The sequence below is a fragment of the Xiphophorus maculatus genome, chromosome 2 (genome assembly GCF_002775205.1).
Source record: "Xiphophorus maculatus strain JP 163 A chromosome 2, X_maculatus-5.0-male, whole genome shotgun sequence".
NCBI classification, from domain to species: domain Eukaryota; kingdom Metazoa; phylum Chordata; class Actinopteri; order Cyprinodontiformes; family Poeciliidae; genus Xiphophorus; species Xiphophorus maculatus.
In genome coordinates this window covers 22,676,657-22,693,168 of record NC_036444.1, presented here as the reverse complement: position 1 = coordinate 22,693,168, position 16,512 = coordinate 22,676,657, and the positions used below count along the sequence as shown (strand labels likewise).

Below are 16,512 nucleotides of genomic sequence, written 5' to 3'. Positions count from 1 at the left end.
TTGCACCCCTTAGTATCTATCTGTGCACATCCCTGGGTCTAACTACTTTGTTCAATTTGTTAAAATATTGCTTATTCAGTTCCTGGTAAGCGGATAAAAACAAAACCAAATTTTAAAAAGACTATGAAATTATTTTTCTATTTCTTTTAAAAGAAAAAAATCCTATTTTTATGGCTCTTGAGGGCTTCAGGGTTTGTCATTTTTCCCGTGTGGCAGAAATGCTTGGACGCCGCTGGTTTAGATCGGCGCATATTCATGTGGTAAAATTGCCAATTCAAAGTTCGCAGAGGCTCTTCATCGAATAAGACTTTACAACGAACAAAACTTTTAATCTTTTTCTGGTGGAGACACGCCCCAGAAAAGTTGCAGCAATTTTCAAACAAATTTACCGAACATTTACTTTAAAAAAAACAACAAAACAAAACATTTTCTTTCACTTAATAATTAGGACTACTTTGCATTGTTCCCAATAAAATACATAAAAACTCTTGGTTTCAACATGAAAAAGTTGGAGGGTGGGAATAGTTTTGAACTATGATGTTTATTTTGCTAAAGAAGCGACTACCAACGACCAGATTGACTACTTTTAGAACGTTTTGAAAGGAGAAATACAGAAAGCTCACCTGTGGCTCCTCAGCAGGCGGACCAACGCTTTGGCAATCACGCCAACTTCTGCTTTCGGGGCCAGGTGGAAATACAACTGGGCCACAGCCATCACCACCTGGAATTTGCATATTTGTCTTGGTAAAAAAATAAAATAAAAATGTAAAGCTTCAGTGGACTACAACAACCCTTTTACGATAATTTGCCACTGTCAATAGTCAGCCGGTTAATTTCCTTCTGTGCATTACAATTATAATCGATCACTGTTTTTTTATTATTATTATTTACAGCTTTGTGTTGCAGTGCAGATGTGGAATGTGTTTGTGTTCACAAAGCCAATGTGTTAAACAAGCATGAAAGAGACAAATACTGTTCTGTTCTCCGTTTACTGTGCTCAGGCTAAAGCGGAGAACAAATAATCTGGCAGTGCATTTATTAAAAATGTCGCTGTTTGTTTTCATGTTTTGCTGTAACACAATACAGTCAATCAGCGTGTTGGAAACAATTTAAAGCTCCATTACTGCGGTCGTAAGCTGCATATGCAACAACAGTGTGTGTCAAGACTTTGTAAAGTGTGTATTTTTGGAAATCTGTTTGGGAATAAAATCTCTGTGAGTTGGATGTCAATGAGCTAATCCCTGACATCATTAGCCATTAGCAGCTGGGAAGCATTTACAATAAATAGTGCCTCCTGGAGCTGGAAGTAGTACAGTAGCGCAAAGGTGTGGGAATAACAATTACAAAGAGCTGGAGAAAAAAAAAAGATTAAAACATGTTCATCATGTTCTGTCCACCTGTGCAAATTGCTCACAAGTTCTTTGAGTAAAAATCATCTCAGATTGAATGCCCTCCTCAAAGACCTTAAAAATGCTTTTGTGGTGAATTATTGACAACATGACTTTAAATCTGCAGTATGTAACTTTTATAAAAAATGTTTTTCACGTATTTGTTAAAATTGTCACCATGTTGTGACAGCAAAACATGAGACAACTTATCTGTGAATAAAATCGCGCTCCTATTATCATTTGCAGAAATGCAGCGTTCCCAGACAGAAACAACCAATCAGAGCAAGGAGGAGGGCTTTAGCGCTGTCAATCATCTCCGTGTACATACTGCTCAATGTGATAATGGGAAAGAAACAACTCACTGTTACAGGGAATCTGAACAATTGCTGTCACCAGTGGCCATGCTAATCAGCCTTAGCATTCACTGCAGGCTCTGCTAAACTAGTTGTAGCCTAGCATAGGGGTGAGCAGCATATACCCAAGGTTAACTGACAAAGAGGAGGCAAAGAAGCTAAAAAAGTTTTCACAGATTATCTCATATTATACTGCAACGGCAAAAGACAGTTTTAACAAATATGTAAAAACCGTACTGTTCATAGAAGCTACATACTGCAGCTAGTGGACATTCATGGTTTGTACCATAACTCCAGAGCGATGCTGAAGGCCTGGCCTGCTTTATGCCAACATGTAGCGTTTTCGCAGTGTGTGCAGTGTGTGTGGTTGTCTCACGGCTGCGTTCCGGCTCTGCAGCAGCGGCTTGGTGTTCCTCAGCAGCAGCCGGTGGTCGGGGTCCATCACGTAGGGCTTCCTCTTGGCCATGGCGGCCGCCTCTGCCTTCTTCTCCTTCTCCTCCTCGTCCTCATCCTCGTCTTCATCCGAGCCGTAAAAGGTTTTCTCTCCGCCTCCTCCCTCCTCCAGCAGAGACTCCTGCAGTCAGTGGGGAGTGTGTTTGTGGTCAACCGTCAAAAATGATTAACTAGGGGCGTGCTGTGGTGGCGCAGGGGGTTAGCACGCCCCACGTTTGGAGGCCTTAGTCCTCGACGCGGACGTCGCGGGTTCGACTCCCGGTCCCGACGACCTTTGCCACATGTCTTCCTCACCCTCCTTCCTGTCTGCCTACTGTACAAAAAATACGAACCACTAGCTCCGCAAAAACTCTTCGGAGAAAAAAATGGAAAAAAAAGAAAAAAATACATAATGCTAGTGAGATAGCATTATGTAAAAAAGGGGCAATTATTATTTTATTTAGAGCCAGGCTTGTTTGGACAACATTGTTATCTTATTTTATCTTTTAACTCTGTTCTATTTTCTTTGGTTATCTTTAATATTTTTATGATACTAAAGCAGACTGCATATGAAAGGAAGCAAATTGTTTATCAAGGGATTGTAGATGCAAAAAGTGCCAATTTTTTATCATGCGATTAATCGTCAGAATAACCAATAAAATTTCTCTCAGTCCAGCAAACTAAAATAAAAACATTTTACTAATTTTTCAGCTTTTCATTGTTGACCTGATCATATTAGGACCAAACAAACATGATTAGCTTAGAGAACTGATTAATAGAAGTAACTAAAAATTGGTAAAATGTAGATTTTCTTTAAGTCACAAACTAAAAAAAGAATCAACAAGAAATGAAAATTGTTGTTAGAAATTCCTTACACGTGTCTGCGTGTGTTTTCTTACTCACGTTGATGTTTGGGTTGAGAAACTGGGTCCTAGCATAGCGGGTCAACATGTTGATGATGACGACCTGGCCCCACTCCTCCACGTCGATAAGCAGGTTGCACAGCTTCCTATAGTTCTTGTGGATCAGGTCGATGCGCTCCGGACACACCTCTTCGAACGCCATGACGACACTTCCTGCCACCAGCTGGAGCACATTTTGAATCAGGCACCAGCTGATCGCGTTACGACTGCATTCCTAAACACTGACTGACTAGAAAGTCGTACAGCTGGAATCTACGATCAAATGTTTTGCTTGAATTGCTAAAAAAGGAAGCGCAGGTGGGTTTTTTTCTCTTCTTCTTTGTTTCTATTTGTGAGAGCTGAGCAAAAATGTCCAACAAAATAAACAAGGTATAAAACCAAAAGCTTACCGTGGTTTTGTCTGCTAGGAGTTTCTCTATGACTTCTATCAGCTGGTCCTTTTGTTCAGGATCCAAACTAAGACGAGAGAGAAAAAAAAATGGTTAGTGAGAAACTTCCCATATCGACCGAATCTGGCTGAAGTGTAAAAACAACAAAAGGATTTCATTGGCGGATCAGCAGCCGGTTTCTGTGTTTTCACACTGACGAGGTTTGAGTGATGATTATTTCTCCGGGCTGCTGCTGCAGACGTACCTGTAGAGTTTGGGGATGGCGTGGGCAGCGGTCTTCCTGACGTATGGAGACATGTCTGAAGCAGCTTCTTTGATGGCCAGCATCATTATGGGGACGATGATTGTAACTCGTATGCTGGACAGGACTCGCAGGGCACTGGCTCTGATGAGCTGATTGGGATCCTGTCAATTAAAAACATTTACGGCAACATCAATTAAATTAAAATAGTAATATTCATGAGCTCAGGAATTTATTTATGATCGCTCAAGTGTTAAAGGTGCTAACCATCTTTCAATGTTAATTTAGTTTTTCTGATTATTTAAATGTTACCTTTTATGCTTCCTTCAGCAGGTTAGGATAGAGTTATGGTTTATATAGAACCTGTTCGTTAAATTTTTTTTGCACAAAGTCATTCTTTATATTACTTCGTGCAACTTTAATCCTCAAAGTTCTGCCTTCTTTGAGTTTCTTTCATAATGACCTGTTTTAGAGCCTCCTGTCACTTTAAACACAAATAAGCTGCTTCTGGCCACCCAACATTTACATGGCTGTAAACAGATGCGGAATTATACAACTGCACATGTTTGAAAAGCAGAAAAAGAGCCTCCTGCACAACACACTAGAATGTAGCAAATGGTGTCTGAATAATAAGTCAATAGCAAAACACTTGTCTTTTCCAGTAGCCATTGTACAGCACATACAGCGGTAAAACCAGCTGACCAAACATACTGGAGCTCCGCTTGGGTTGCTAGGTAACGGTGCAGTCAACAGTCAGCAAGTTTTGGAAATGGCTCGTTTTCTAGACATCAAAAATCATGAACTTTTTGCCATAAGTTGGCTTGGTGTTTGTTTTTTTTAAGCACTTAAACTTCGACTGTTTCTAGGAGATGTTGAGATGTAAATGGGCACAAAAAACGTGAAAAAAGTGACTTCTGCATAATAGGTACCCTTTAAAAATGTGATGTGTTTTGTTCAATTTGGATCCAGAACAAGGACAGGAACAGGGAAAATCATGACAAAGGAACTACTTCTCAACTGCTTCCCCACTTAGTCATGGGGAACATCAAGGCTCCACATTAAGACCCACACTGTTCTCGTTATGCTTTAGGTTTTAAAAAGCATTACATTGGCTCAACCTTTCATTGCTCTGCTGAAGACCCATATATCTATGTACTTATCCCACTTTTAATGCTTTTGTTTACACATTTCAGCTACAAAAAATGTTGTGGATGGGAAAAACACCGCAAACAACAAAAAAACTAGTTAGGTCGATGCAATTACCGAAAGACTACAAACTTTAAACATGTAGGGAAGAAAGGACAATGCATTTGAAGCAATCTGTGTGGAATCTCTTGAAGGTTTATCATGGGATTGTTGGTCCAGTAGGTGTTTTTACACAATAAACCTTGAAGGGATCTATGATAATGCCTGTAAATTTGACTAACAAAGATTAAAGTAAAGTTTTTTACTACCTTTAAAGCAAAAACATTGCTAAATGATGTATGTGGCTAGTTCACACTCAGAGCATCCTGTCAACATGACAGAAACGTCTAACGTACCTTTAAGCCGCGCTGGAAGGTAGAAATTGAGAGCAGGGCAAGGTCTTGCTGCTCCTCGGCGTAACGCACCAAGTAAACATAGACCAGCTTCTTCACCTGGAATCAGAAGGAAGGAAGATGGGAGCAAACCGTTCAGGCAAACTTGGGAAGGAAAACTGATTCCACTGAGATAAAATCAAAGCACCAGGAGACTTTCTAAAACACGATGAAGGGAAGAAGCAGAAATTCGCAAGCCTGGAAAATTAAAGATGAAAAAACGAGATACAAGGAGCCTCTTTTTCTATGTACAGCAACAACACAAACCAAAGGAAACAGAGGCCGAACTAGCACAACCTACCTCAATGTTTTTACACGCCACGTTTTTCACCACAGCTGGGAAGAGGTCTGATGCATTTTTACCGCGGGCGATCATCTGGAGAGAAAACAAGAATTTGAAAGGATTAACCCTTTTTAAGAAACAAGACAAAATGTAGTACACATAAAAACTGTTGGGTCATTTCTGTTAACATAAGCACTAGATTTATGCCATTGGCACATTGGGAGTTCTTCAAATCACATTCAACGTTCTGGATCTGGATTCATGTGATTGACAGCAGTAGGGCTACCTTTGTTATTGCAGAAAAAACTCAACTAGTGGAAAACTAGTTATAGTTTTTTTTTAGCTAACTATGGCTGTGCCCAGCATTCAAAGCCCTAGAAACAAATACTGCTCTTGAAAAACACTCCTATTTAAAATATGACTCTTCAGGATGCTGCTTCCTTACTTTATTTAATCATATTTTTGAATTTATTGACATTTATTGACGCTCTCATGGAAAAAACTGTGGAAGACTGATGACTTTAGCCATTTTTTTAAACATCTATCGACATAACGATAAATGAAAATTCTTATAATGACAAGACATTTTTCACAATAAATAAGCGATACGATAATTGCCCACCCTTAACAGTCCATATAAATTTTTAAGCTACGGTTTATATTTACAGATGTTTTATATGTTACATAAATTTCGAAATCATAAAAAAGTTAATGCACCTCTGACGTCGCTTCTCTGCGACAGTTAAACACAATTCTTCTTCACTGTTACTGTCATGTGATCAAACAAATACTTCATGGCTGAAACCTCCCCATCTCAAAATACATCCACAAACACTAACAAGATGAAAATATAAATTATTGGCACACGTTTACTTGAAGGACCCATACTAGCATGTTAAAAGAATGACAAAAATAAAATCCATCTCTTTTCTTTGAAATCAATCCAGCCATTTTTGTGTCACATTTGCCAGAAATAGTTTTAAAAAAATGAAAAAATGGTTTGTTTTTAACCCAGCAGTTTCTAGGATGTCTCTGTTGATGCTTGCTAGCGTACTTTCATCTTCCCGCAGTGGTGATGAGTGAGCAGATGGGTGTGGCGTTTCAGATTAAGGAAACTGACACAGATCATGAATTATTAACAGCTGACAGCACAGTTTGGATCTATTAACATCTTAGTTACTTCATGACACACTACGGCTGTCCTACTGCTCCAAAATACTAAAAATATTGCCAGTCAAAGCAATGGTAAGGTTTAGAGGCGAGTGATACAGCATATTTTGGTATCGAAACAATATCAAGTAAATGCAGGGCCCACATCGCCAATACCAATACTGATATGATACTTTTTTCTTTTAAGTTTGATATATTGTCAAACTTCTCGCCTTAAGATGTTTTTTTTGTTTTTTCCTTTGAATTATTTCATTCAAACCTAGGCCACAATTTGGATAAAGTTTACAGGTATCTACAAAATACTTTGAGAACATATTGGCATGATTTGTGTGCATTTTTTTTTTATAAATAAACAACGTGCAAAACAATAAGAATTTGAGAGCAGATTGAAACAAAATCCCTTTTGAAGTAGAACTGAGAAACTGCAATATGAAAATAAACACAAAATTTCAAGAGGGAATCTGAAGCTAAAGTATCGAGCGTTGATCCAATACCGACATGGTATCGATATATTAGTGATATTTTGGTTGCGTACACCTCTAGTAATGATAGTGCACTTTTTTCTTTTGCATCACACACCCCAAAATTGCTGATCCGCAAAATCCCAAAGTAAACATTAATCCCACTCACAGCCACAATTCGCTTCATTGCCTCCAGCTTCAGGGAGTCTTTGTTGCTGTCCAGCATCTCCTTCAAGTCGTCATGCCTGTGAGGAGGAAACTTGAAGGTTAGCTCACAGCACAGCTTTATGTTAAAAGAGCAGGAGAAATACACAACTTTAAGGCTCGTTTTTAACTTTGGATTCACAGCTCAGGATATTTCGCAGTGTCTTAGTGTGACCTAGAAAGGTTTCCCTTTGAAGTGAGAAATTTGGTTTGCAAACTACTTAAACCTGTGATACTGCAGCAGGCGATAGCAGAGCCGCATAATCCCTGAGAAAATGTTGACTTTTGCTGACTCCTGATTGTTTTGTAGAAGAAAACGGTTTGCTTTAATAAAGTGTTAATCCAGATTAACAAATAGTCAGGGTGATTGATGCCCAGTTGTCCAGTGTGTGGTTATTGACAACAAAAGCAGATATGAACTGTTCCATGTCCAGTTGATTCCTATCCCTCCCCCATACTAAAATGGAAATATAGCTATATTTACAACACAACAAAATTAAATCTAAAGCTTAAACTTCACATACAGTGTTAGTGGGGTATTTACATGAGCATATATCTGTAATACAGATGAGCACTGGATTCAATTCTTACTGAGAATTTTTGCCTAGTTTCTTGTGCAAGTATCGCAGTACACTTGAAATAAGGCAAACCTGACTTACAACCTTTCAGCAAGAAATTTAAGCTCGTTTTAAATCAGTAATTCCTTAATATGGATGAAAAAATTACAAGTTTCACTGATGGATTATTTTTTCATCTGTCATGCTATGAGTAAAAAACACTTGCCACTTTAACTAGTACTTAATCAATATTTTAAAAGTATTAGTACCGTTTGTGATTGGTCACTGAAACTTTAGTGCATGAAGGGCAACAGTCCTTAAAAACAACCATACTTCGTAGTGCAATGTTTTGTTGGTTTTTTTTATTTATCGTGTTGCTATTTTTCAGCCCTATTTCCTGTAGCGCATCAGTAATTTTTGGTTGACAAGTTGTCACTGCTCCATCATTTGGTTGGCCGCTACTAAGGTGAAACTTAAGGAGCTTTCGACTGTTTATATTTCTAAACAAAACCGCTTAAAGTACATTTTACCTCCCTAACCGGACTCTGTGTGGACGGTTTCTCTTTCATTCTCCGTAAGCCCCCGCCATCTTTGTTCCAGTGTCAGCTGGCTCCGCTTATGGGTGACCAGTGGCGCCCTCTGCTGGGCGGCGGCCAAACTACAGCACTAAAAAAAAGGTCTATTTAATCAGTTGAAACTAATTTTAATCTATGTAATCGACCATTAGTCTGTTAATTGTTTGCATCCCTAATTTGAACACCCCTCACACATTCATATCTGTTATTTCTGTCAGGCACGACAAGAACAGCCCCCCTCCCGCAAAAACACAAGTGCCTCTGAGCGACTGCTCCGCCCTGCAGCCAGAAGAGCTACAACAAACAACTCTGGTGGCTTCTGCCAAACCTGCTGGGCGGGAAAAAAGGCAAACAGCGGTCACAAAAAGGCCGCCGCTTGCTGACAGCATGAACAAAGAAATCACAAATTGATGACAGTATCACAGGGTTTATCTGCTTTATTGTTTCATTCATAAAGCAGAGCAAACCGATAAGCACTCACACGTTTCAAACTCTTACAGTAGAAAACTTGCAGACGGTTTTACTGAGCAGAAACCCCCCCTGAACTGTTTAGTCTCTTTAGTTGAGTCCACCCCACCCCAATTGGTTTCCAAGGTAACGAAGGATGCAATAAAATGTGGTTAAGTGATTTCCTGCCTTCCTGCAGAGAAAGCTTTGATTCATGCTGCTCACGCTGTTATACTGCAGCTGCCAGATGGAGGATCCAAACACATGCTTTCCCTCACGCGAATGTAAATATTTGTGTTCAATCAAAAACCCCACCAGCACCACACACACAAAATCACTTTTTTATGCGCTATTAATCCAGGCGGAGTGCGTGACCTTTGTCAAATATAAAATAATGTACATACAGAAAGAAAAATAATGTTCCTTAGCCTCCTTGTATTCATAGAGAAAGCAGGTTGTCAATCTGAAATAGACAAAAAAATGATGAAAGACATCACATTCTAACAACACTTCTTCTTTCTTCCTCTTCTTTTTAGAGTGATGATAGAAATAACTATTCAGACGAAATGATCAATCCGAAGGCAGGATCTTTGAATTTCGTCTGACTAATGAGCTGGGAGGGGGAGCGATGGGTTATTCAATACAGCCCATCTGCTTCAGTCCCATGACATCAGCGAGTGGAGACCTGTGAGGACGTGGCCGCTGCAGATCATCGCCACTTTACACTGAGATGGAGGTGCAAACCAGTGCTAAGTCTCTGCTGCTTCAACGTGTCCCCAGCATCACAGTGTTATAGTTATATACAGTAGTTCCTTCTGTCAGGCACTTCAAACACTAAACCCATCAAAAAATTAAAAAAAAAATAATAATAATAAAAAAAACAATGAGGGGTATTTTTAGACGAGAGCCTTGAACTGAGGCTGTGGGTAAATGCAAAAAAAGAGAGAACATTTTCAATATCGCATGACAAATTTAGCTCCCCCAAAACATTCAAAGGACATGAAAATGGGTGAATCTAATCCTGGTTAGCGGAACACAAGATCCTCTCCCCACGGCTTCGGTATTCAGAACTATTCTAATGACATTTGTTCTGTTGAGACGGTTCTGGAACGGTTCGCCGCCTGCCAGCATTTCTAGATGGGATGACGTTGTACCAAAACAACGTCATCCCTGGTTTTTTTTTAGGTTGAACAGAAATATCCGCCTGCATCAGTTCAAGAGTGAAGGGTTAGACTGTTGAGCCTCGATTACTTAAAGCGAAGTGAAGAGTGGAAAACAAAAAGACAAACCGAAAAGCACAGAGTCGTTATGGTCACCTGGTTTTTCAGCTTAAATTGACCACATGACATCAAAAATGAAGGTCTTTGTTCCTGAATAGGCCTTTTTGTCACCATAACAAAATCTACTGGGCTATAAATTGTCTCTGAAGTTATTGCGACAAACGATAGCATTGTTGTTTTGACACCATTTTTAAGTAATACAACGGTAACAGCATAATAATGCAAGAACACACTCTCAAAGATGGCTGACCCCTAAATTCTTATGAACATTTAACGGTGGAACTGGAAGATATTTTACATATCCTATGAAACACAAAAAAGTTAGCTAGCTAGCAAGGCTATGTTAGCTTGTAGTTAGCGTAGCCTCAACCGCGAGGGGAAAAAAACCATACAAGATTAAATGGTCCTGCCACAACAAAACTTATTTAACCACAGGTCTTAACATTGTCCTGAGCCGTATGCAACGAAATTTCGTTCTGTATACACCCTGTGCATGCAAAATGATAATAAAGTCAGTCTAAGTCTAAGTCTAAAAATACACTTTTTAAAATGAATTTAAGGCATTTTAGGGCCTTAATTTTAGATACGCGAACTTAAGACCTTTTAAGGATGCGCAGACAAAATGAATCATCAACATTTATTCACTGAAAAACAGCAAAAGTTATGAGGGGATTACCTAGATATTTAAACTTTAAACGGTTAATAGGTGAACGAGAGCAGCTGAAACACTGGCTAGTACATGTTATTACTTTCAAAGCAATGTGCTACAAAATGTGTTGCTGAATGTTTTGTCCACAAACATCTGGAAATTTGCACTGAAATATGTCGGGAAATGAGACATCAACAAGTCACATCCAAACAGAAAGTAAGGACGCCAGCCTGTAGCGCGACACGTACGTTTTCTGCATTAAATATCAACAGCAAGACTAGAGCTTACCGAAAACTACATGAAGGGTCCAATTTGAGTATTATGCAAGTCAGAAACTCTATCAAATTCAGTGCATTGATTTCAAAGTAAAATCAGACTTAATTATTTTTTTTTAATTCTATTCTTAAATTACTCGAATCGTTATCTGGTGGAGGGGGGGAAAGTCCTGATTAGATCCTCCTAACAAAAGCTATTAGTAGAGAAATAAACAGGAAATCATTATAGTCATCACAGACAGCTGATTAGGATCATAAACATCGACATCAATGTTCCAACCAGGAACAGAACAGCCTCCTCATAATGCAACCTGATTACGGGTTGGATACCAAACGGAGGAGTTAATCCGAAAATTTGGAAAATCCTTTTTATGTTCTTGGATCCCAGGATGTAACAGGAGAGAAGGCCGTAAGGCTTCATTTGCTTTTACAGCTTACCATGATAAAGCATCCTAATCAGCCTCTCTAATTAATAATGTGACAGGGATTCATGTGGCAAACAAGCCCACTAAAGTCTAATTAAAATTAAACTCGGAAATGTTTAATTACGTTGGCTTAGAGTGGAAGCCAAACGTGCAAAGTACAACCTGACAGAGATGACTGACGGCAGACATGTTTGCTATCAGTCAAGAATGCTGGAATATATTACTTTTTTCTTTTACAAACCCTTTCCCATCTCTTCAGAAACTCAACACCGACTCTACTCCTCCAATTTCACTAGATTTATTTATTTATTTATATTTCTTTGCCTCTCCCTGCCCAGCGACAGCTGAATTTACAACACCTGTGAATTATTGAACCTGCTGCGGCCCAACGGAGCGCGGGGCCACTCCGGTTACCCGGGACAAGAAGCCAAGAGATCAGCGGGAAGGTATCCATGAAGGTAAGGCGGCACTCGAGGATGCGACGTCAGGTGCGGTGTCGGCTTGCTTCCCGGGAAGCAACAGCAGCGACATGACAAGGAGACGACGTGAAAGGGAATTCATCGGAATCGGCTTTAAGTGAACGATTGAGGGGTTGCGGCTCCTACGTTTCGGAAGGGGCAGGAACGAGAGTGACAGATAGAGGCCAGCTCCGAAAGTGGAGCTCTGATTTCATTACATTTTGAAACAAGTGATTGAAGGTTGCAGCTATGAACACGAAACTGACAATTAGGCGTCAGCGATTCTGTGTAGACGTCTGAGGCTGGATTAATTAAGAGCAGCAGCCTTGGCTTTTCAAAAACAGCCAATTGAAAAGGCTTTTTATCCCCTCCAAATTGCACTAAGATTGAAGATAGATTATCTCACCTGATTGTGTTTTCTTTAGGTTTCTATGGGTGAGTAGCTAATTCTGCTTTGTGTCAGCATCAAGCGTTTTTGTGACTTTAAAAAAAAGGAAAAGAAGCCATCTTTAATTGTAACAATTTCAGCTCAAGAGCAACTGGAGCTGAAGCAAGAATTTTTTTATGGTTCTCAGACTGTGGTACAAGTATCACTGGTTGTAAGTGTGGTGCCTTCAGTGGTAGTTGGAACAACCATTCCCATGCAAATTCAAAGCTAATCTTTCTGATAAAGAGTCAAATGGATCTATTTGAACAAACTGATATTTACTTGGAAATTTGCTCCACTATGCTATTAAAGGCATAGTGGAGCACATCTGAAGAACTCCCAACAGAAACTGAACTACTAGCAAGGCTACTGGCTTATCTCAGAAAGTGGATCCTTGGAGGGCATCAAATTCAATTTAAGCTAGTTCAAACAGGTTAAATTAACCTATTAATTAATATCACATCTCACTCAGCAACAAGCTAACTACTATTAGCACATTAGCTATATTCCTTATCATTTTATGAATTTAAACAACAAAAAAAACATGTTCACTAATATGGCTTATGCAGTACAGACTCTAGCAAACTGTCAGAAAGGCCAAATAAACAGTTTATTACCTCAGTTTTCACTATGTTTAAAGATAAGGTAGCCACATTGGATTCTTGTTGAGGATGATGAGAAACGCTTGACTGTCCAACGTGGAAAATAGACTATAAGTAAATTTCTCTTTATCTTTTTCCACCGATAAGATCGGAAATTCCAATTTCACCAATTGTATTTTACTCTGCATTCAAGCTAATATTAGCTAATGAATTAGTTGTCTGCTCCTGCAGTCAGGTTACAATTAGCTACTCCACAGACGTTAGCTTAACAATTTGCTGCATCTGTAAAACAATAGGGACCCAGCATTGTGAAAACTTTGGCCGATATTGATATCTGAATTTAAAATTGCGTTATTGCTGAAAACCGTTATTTACAGATATTACATATAGCATCAGTGCTGCTTATCAGTGAAACGCTGATAAAAAACATTGTTAAAGGGTTAATAGAGGAGATAATGTTGTGATGACTTCCTGAAGGTGGAGTTTCAGAAACAGCAGGAGTTTTTAAAGAGACAGAGACCCAATTTCAAGGAGTTGAATTACAAAGTCAAATTTCTTTTAAGTATATATATATATTTATATATGTGTGTGTGTGTATATAGTATTTTTAAAACAACTGAAGGTAACAGTTTAATAACTCAGTTACTTGACTCTGCTATAAAATGGCACTATGTGCCTGGAAAACACATAATACTGCCCCTTTAAATTATAGGAAAGGACTGACACAGTACTTCAGTGCTTTTGACATTGTAACCGTCACCAGCTCGTTAACGTTGGTAAACCCTAATACCTGGTTAAAAACTTTTACTATTTACTGATTTGGTACTGGTCACATAAAGTTTAAGAACCTCTGCTTTGGAGGATCTGGGTAAGAAGACTAACCAGATTTCGTTCCTGCAAAACATGTGAAAACAAAGATTCTGACAGATCCATGGATGAAGAAAAAAACCTTTGTAGAATATGAAGTGCAACCAAGCGGTCATAGAGTTACTTTCAGTGTTATCTGCTTTGGCTATGAGGCACCTATAGACCTGAAGAGGTGAGCAGCACCAGCAGATGTGAGTTATCGTACCGCAGGGGCTGACTTTGGAAGCTGCCACCTCCACCTCCATCCTCCTGTGAGCCTCGTTCCTCCTGGTCTCCTCCACCTCCTCCACCTCCACCACCTCCTCCGCCACCCCCAGTGCCTCCAGATCGGAGGTGGCGCAGCTCATCCGGCTGCAGGGCGCTGTACCAAGTCTGCTGCCCACTGTCGGGGCTCAACACGGGGCTCTTGTCCTCCTCCTGGCCCTGGACCTGACTCTGCACCGTCTTCACAATGTTCACAGCATTCACGGGCAGCTGGAGCAATCTTTGCATAGTGGTCATCTTTAAAAAAAAATAAATGAATAGAACGTGAATTTCAACCTGTAGAATTGTAGAGAAAGGCTGCAGTACTTTTTTACTGGGAATTGCTTAAAGATGCTCCTTGGGCAGTTTGTCTGGGGTCAGCCACATCCAGTTGGCACAAAAAAAAGAGAATAAGATCCTCCCAAAACGTCCTGTATGTGTCCGACTCTTCTCTGCTCACTTGTCCAACTCGAGCTGAACAGCAACTCAGTGCCTCTTTTTTTTTATTATTATTATTCCCTTCTGTTCGGAGCAGCAGCGGCAGCAGACATCAGCTGCTCTGTAAATGGATGCTCGGCTCGGCAGGGAGGGGCGTGGAGTTTTATCTCTCCTCGCTCGGGCGGCTCCTCCCTGCTCATGTGGTTCCTGTTGCAGCACCAGCCTCTCCGTGCACACACAACGCACCAAGGTCTCCCATAATGCTATCATCTCTCTTGTTCACTTAACCAAGCTGTCACCCCTCCTCCAGTGACTGCCACCCATATCCCTCCTCTTCACAGTTACAACCATATGTACTTCTCTCTTTGCAGCAGTTCTGTTTTTTTTTAAAAAAAGATATTCCTAATTTATTTACCCCATTAAAATTTTTTTTCAAAAATCTCTGCTATCTCATTCATTTTTTAAAAAATATATCCTGAACGGCCCAGATTTATTTTTTTTATCTCGGCTTACATGACTCAGCTTTCTTGGCCGTGTCGTGATGAAAACGTCTCTCTCTCTCTCTCTCTCTCTCACGCGAGGTGTCTCTATTTCGCTCCCTCTCCCACTGTTTTCCTCTCGGCTCGAACAAAAAAAAACCCCCAAAAAAGCTGCCTTGAAGCTCAGTTCGCATATGCTCGCTCTGTCATCTGTGAACAGATCAGCTGGGATGTGTTTAGATGTTGTTAATACCCCCCCCCGCCCTTTAACCAGTGATCCGAACAAAAGATGCACCCAGCGGATGCCGCTGCTGCTGCATTTACAATAAATGACACTGACAGCTCCGGCTCACAGAGCTTTACAGCCACGGGTCCGACTTCCCACTAAAATCACTCAAACACACTTTAGCCACTGCTTTGAGAATCACATGTCGCGGGTTTCCAATGTAATCAGCTGTTTTGTTGTAAATTGCTATTTAATCAAGGTGAAGTTGACAATACCAAAAACAAGCTTCCCTGTACCGCTGATGACATCATACATGGCATCGACCAACCAATCAGAGTTCTTTGGAGTTGTATTTCGTCACCTTCCTAAAATAACGGCCTAAGTCTCTTTTTTTTTTTTTTTTTTGGCCAAAAGTAAAAAAAAAAAAATTGTTACCAAAATAATTTTTGGCATGAAATGATTTAGGCTATTATTTTAGCAAGGTGACGATTTTTCTTCTGGCTTTAATCAAGATCTCCCTTTAAATCCATTGAAGTTAGGTAAAATCGCATTATTTGTATATTAACGCATTCTGATCGACCCAAGCTTCATTGGCCCAGATACACACAAAGCAGAACTTCCCCCCCCCCCATTCATTTCACCCTTATTTTGACTTGAAGAACCTTCTTGAATGTTTTATTCCATTCTATATCTTGCATCCCTAATAAATAAATAAATAAATAAATATATTTCTCAATGCTTTGATAACATGGTTCTCAGTTTAAATGTAATAATAGCAGAACAGCAGGAAGCGAGGATGGCAAAGTTTCACCGGAAGAATCTGAAAACAGTAGTTTCTCCTGCCGGCTCTGACTGAGATCCCTTTTAATCAAGAGTTTATTTAATTGTATTTTATTTTATTTTGGGTGCAGTGCAGCGGCATCAAATGTACATGAAAGAGGGATAAGCTCTCTCCAAAGACACATACTCCAAAAAGACTTCCATGAATTATTAAAGTGCAGTATCTCCAGAAGCTGGATAATTAATATCCATCTCCTGCTGGGTTCTCTGTGGAGACACGCCTGTTAGCCACACCGTATTTCAGGAGTTCAAGGAGAGGATTAATATCCCACTGATGCTACACTGTTTGTGCCGGCAGCTGTT

At 39.8% G+C, this 16,512-nt stretch overlaps 1 protein-coding gene across 6 annotated transcripts in view; it reads right to left on the bottom strand.

The window, feature by feature from the left end:
• ap3b2 (adaptor related protein complex 3 beta 2 subunit) overlaps positions 1–16,512 on the bottom strand; it is a 46,412-nt gene that overhangs the window by 24,766 nt on the left and 5,134 nt on the right. For 5 of the 6 annotated variants that reach the window (XM_023351871.1, XM_023351878.1, XM_005814163.3 and 2 more), the window contains exons 2-9: positions 7,387–7,462; positions 5,605–5,679; positions 5,268–5,363; positions 3,730–3,890; positions 3,486–3,552; positions 3,077–3,259; positions 2,118–2,315; positions 624–721 (exon numbers count right to left, since the gene is read on the bottom strand). In XM_023351871.1, the coding sequence (XP_023207639.1) occupies positions 624–721; positions 2,118–2,315; positions 3,077–3,259; positions 3,486–3,552; positions 3,730–3,890; positions 5,268–5,363; positions 5,605–5,679; positions 7,387–7,462 (954 nt within the window). Of the gene's footprint in view, positions 1–623; positions 722–2,117; positions 2,316–3,076; positions 3,260–3,485; positions 3,553–3,729; positions 3,891–5,267; positions 5,364–5,604; positions 5,680–7,386; positions 7,463–14,188; positions 14,249–16,512 lie in introns of those variants that run through there. The other variant, XM_023351885.1, reaches the window with a different exon arrangement.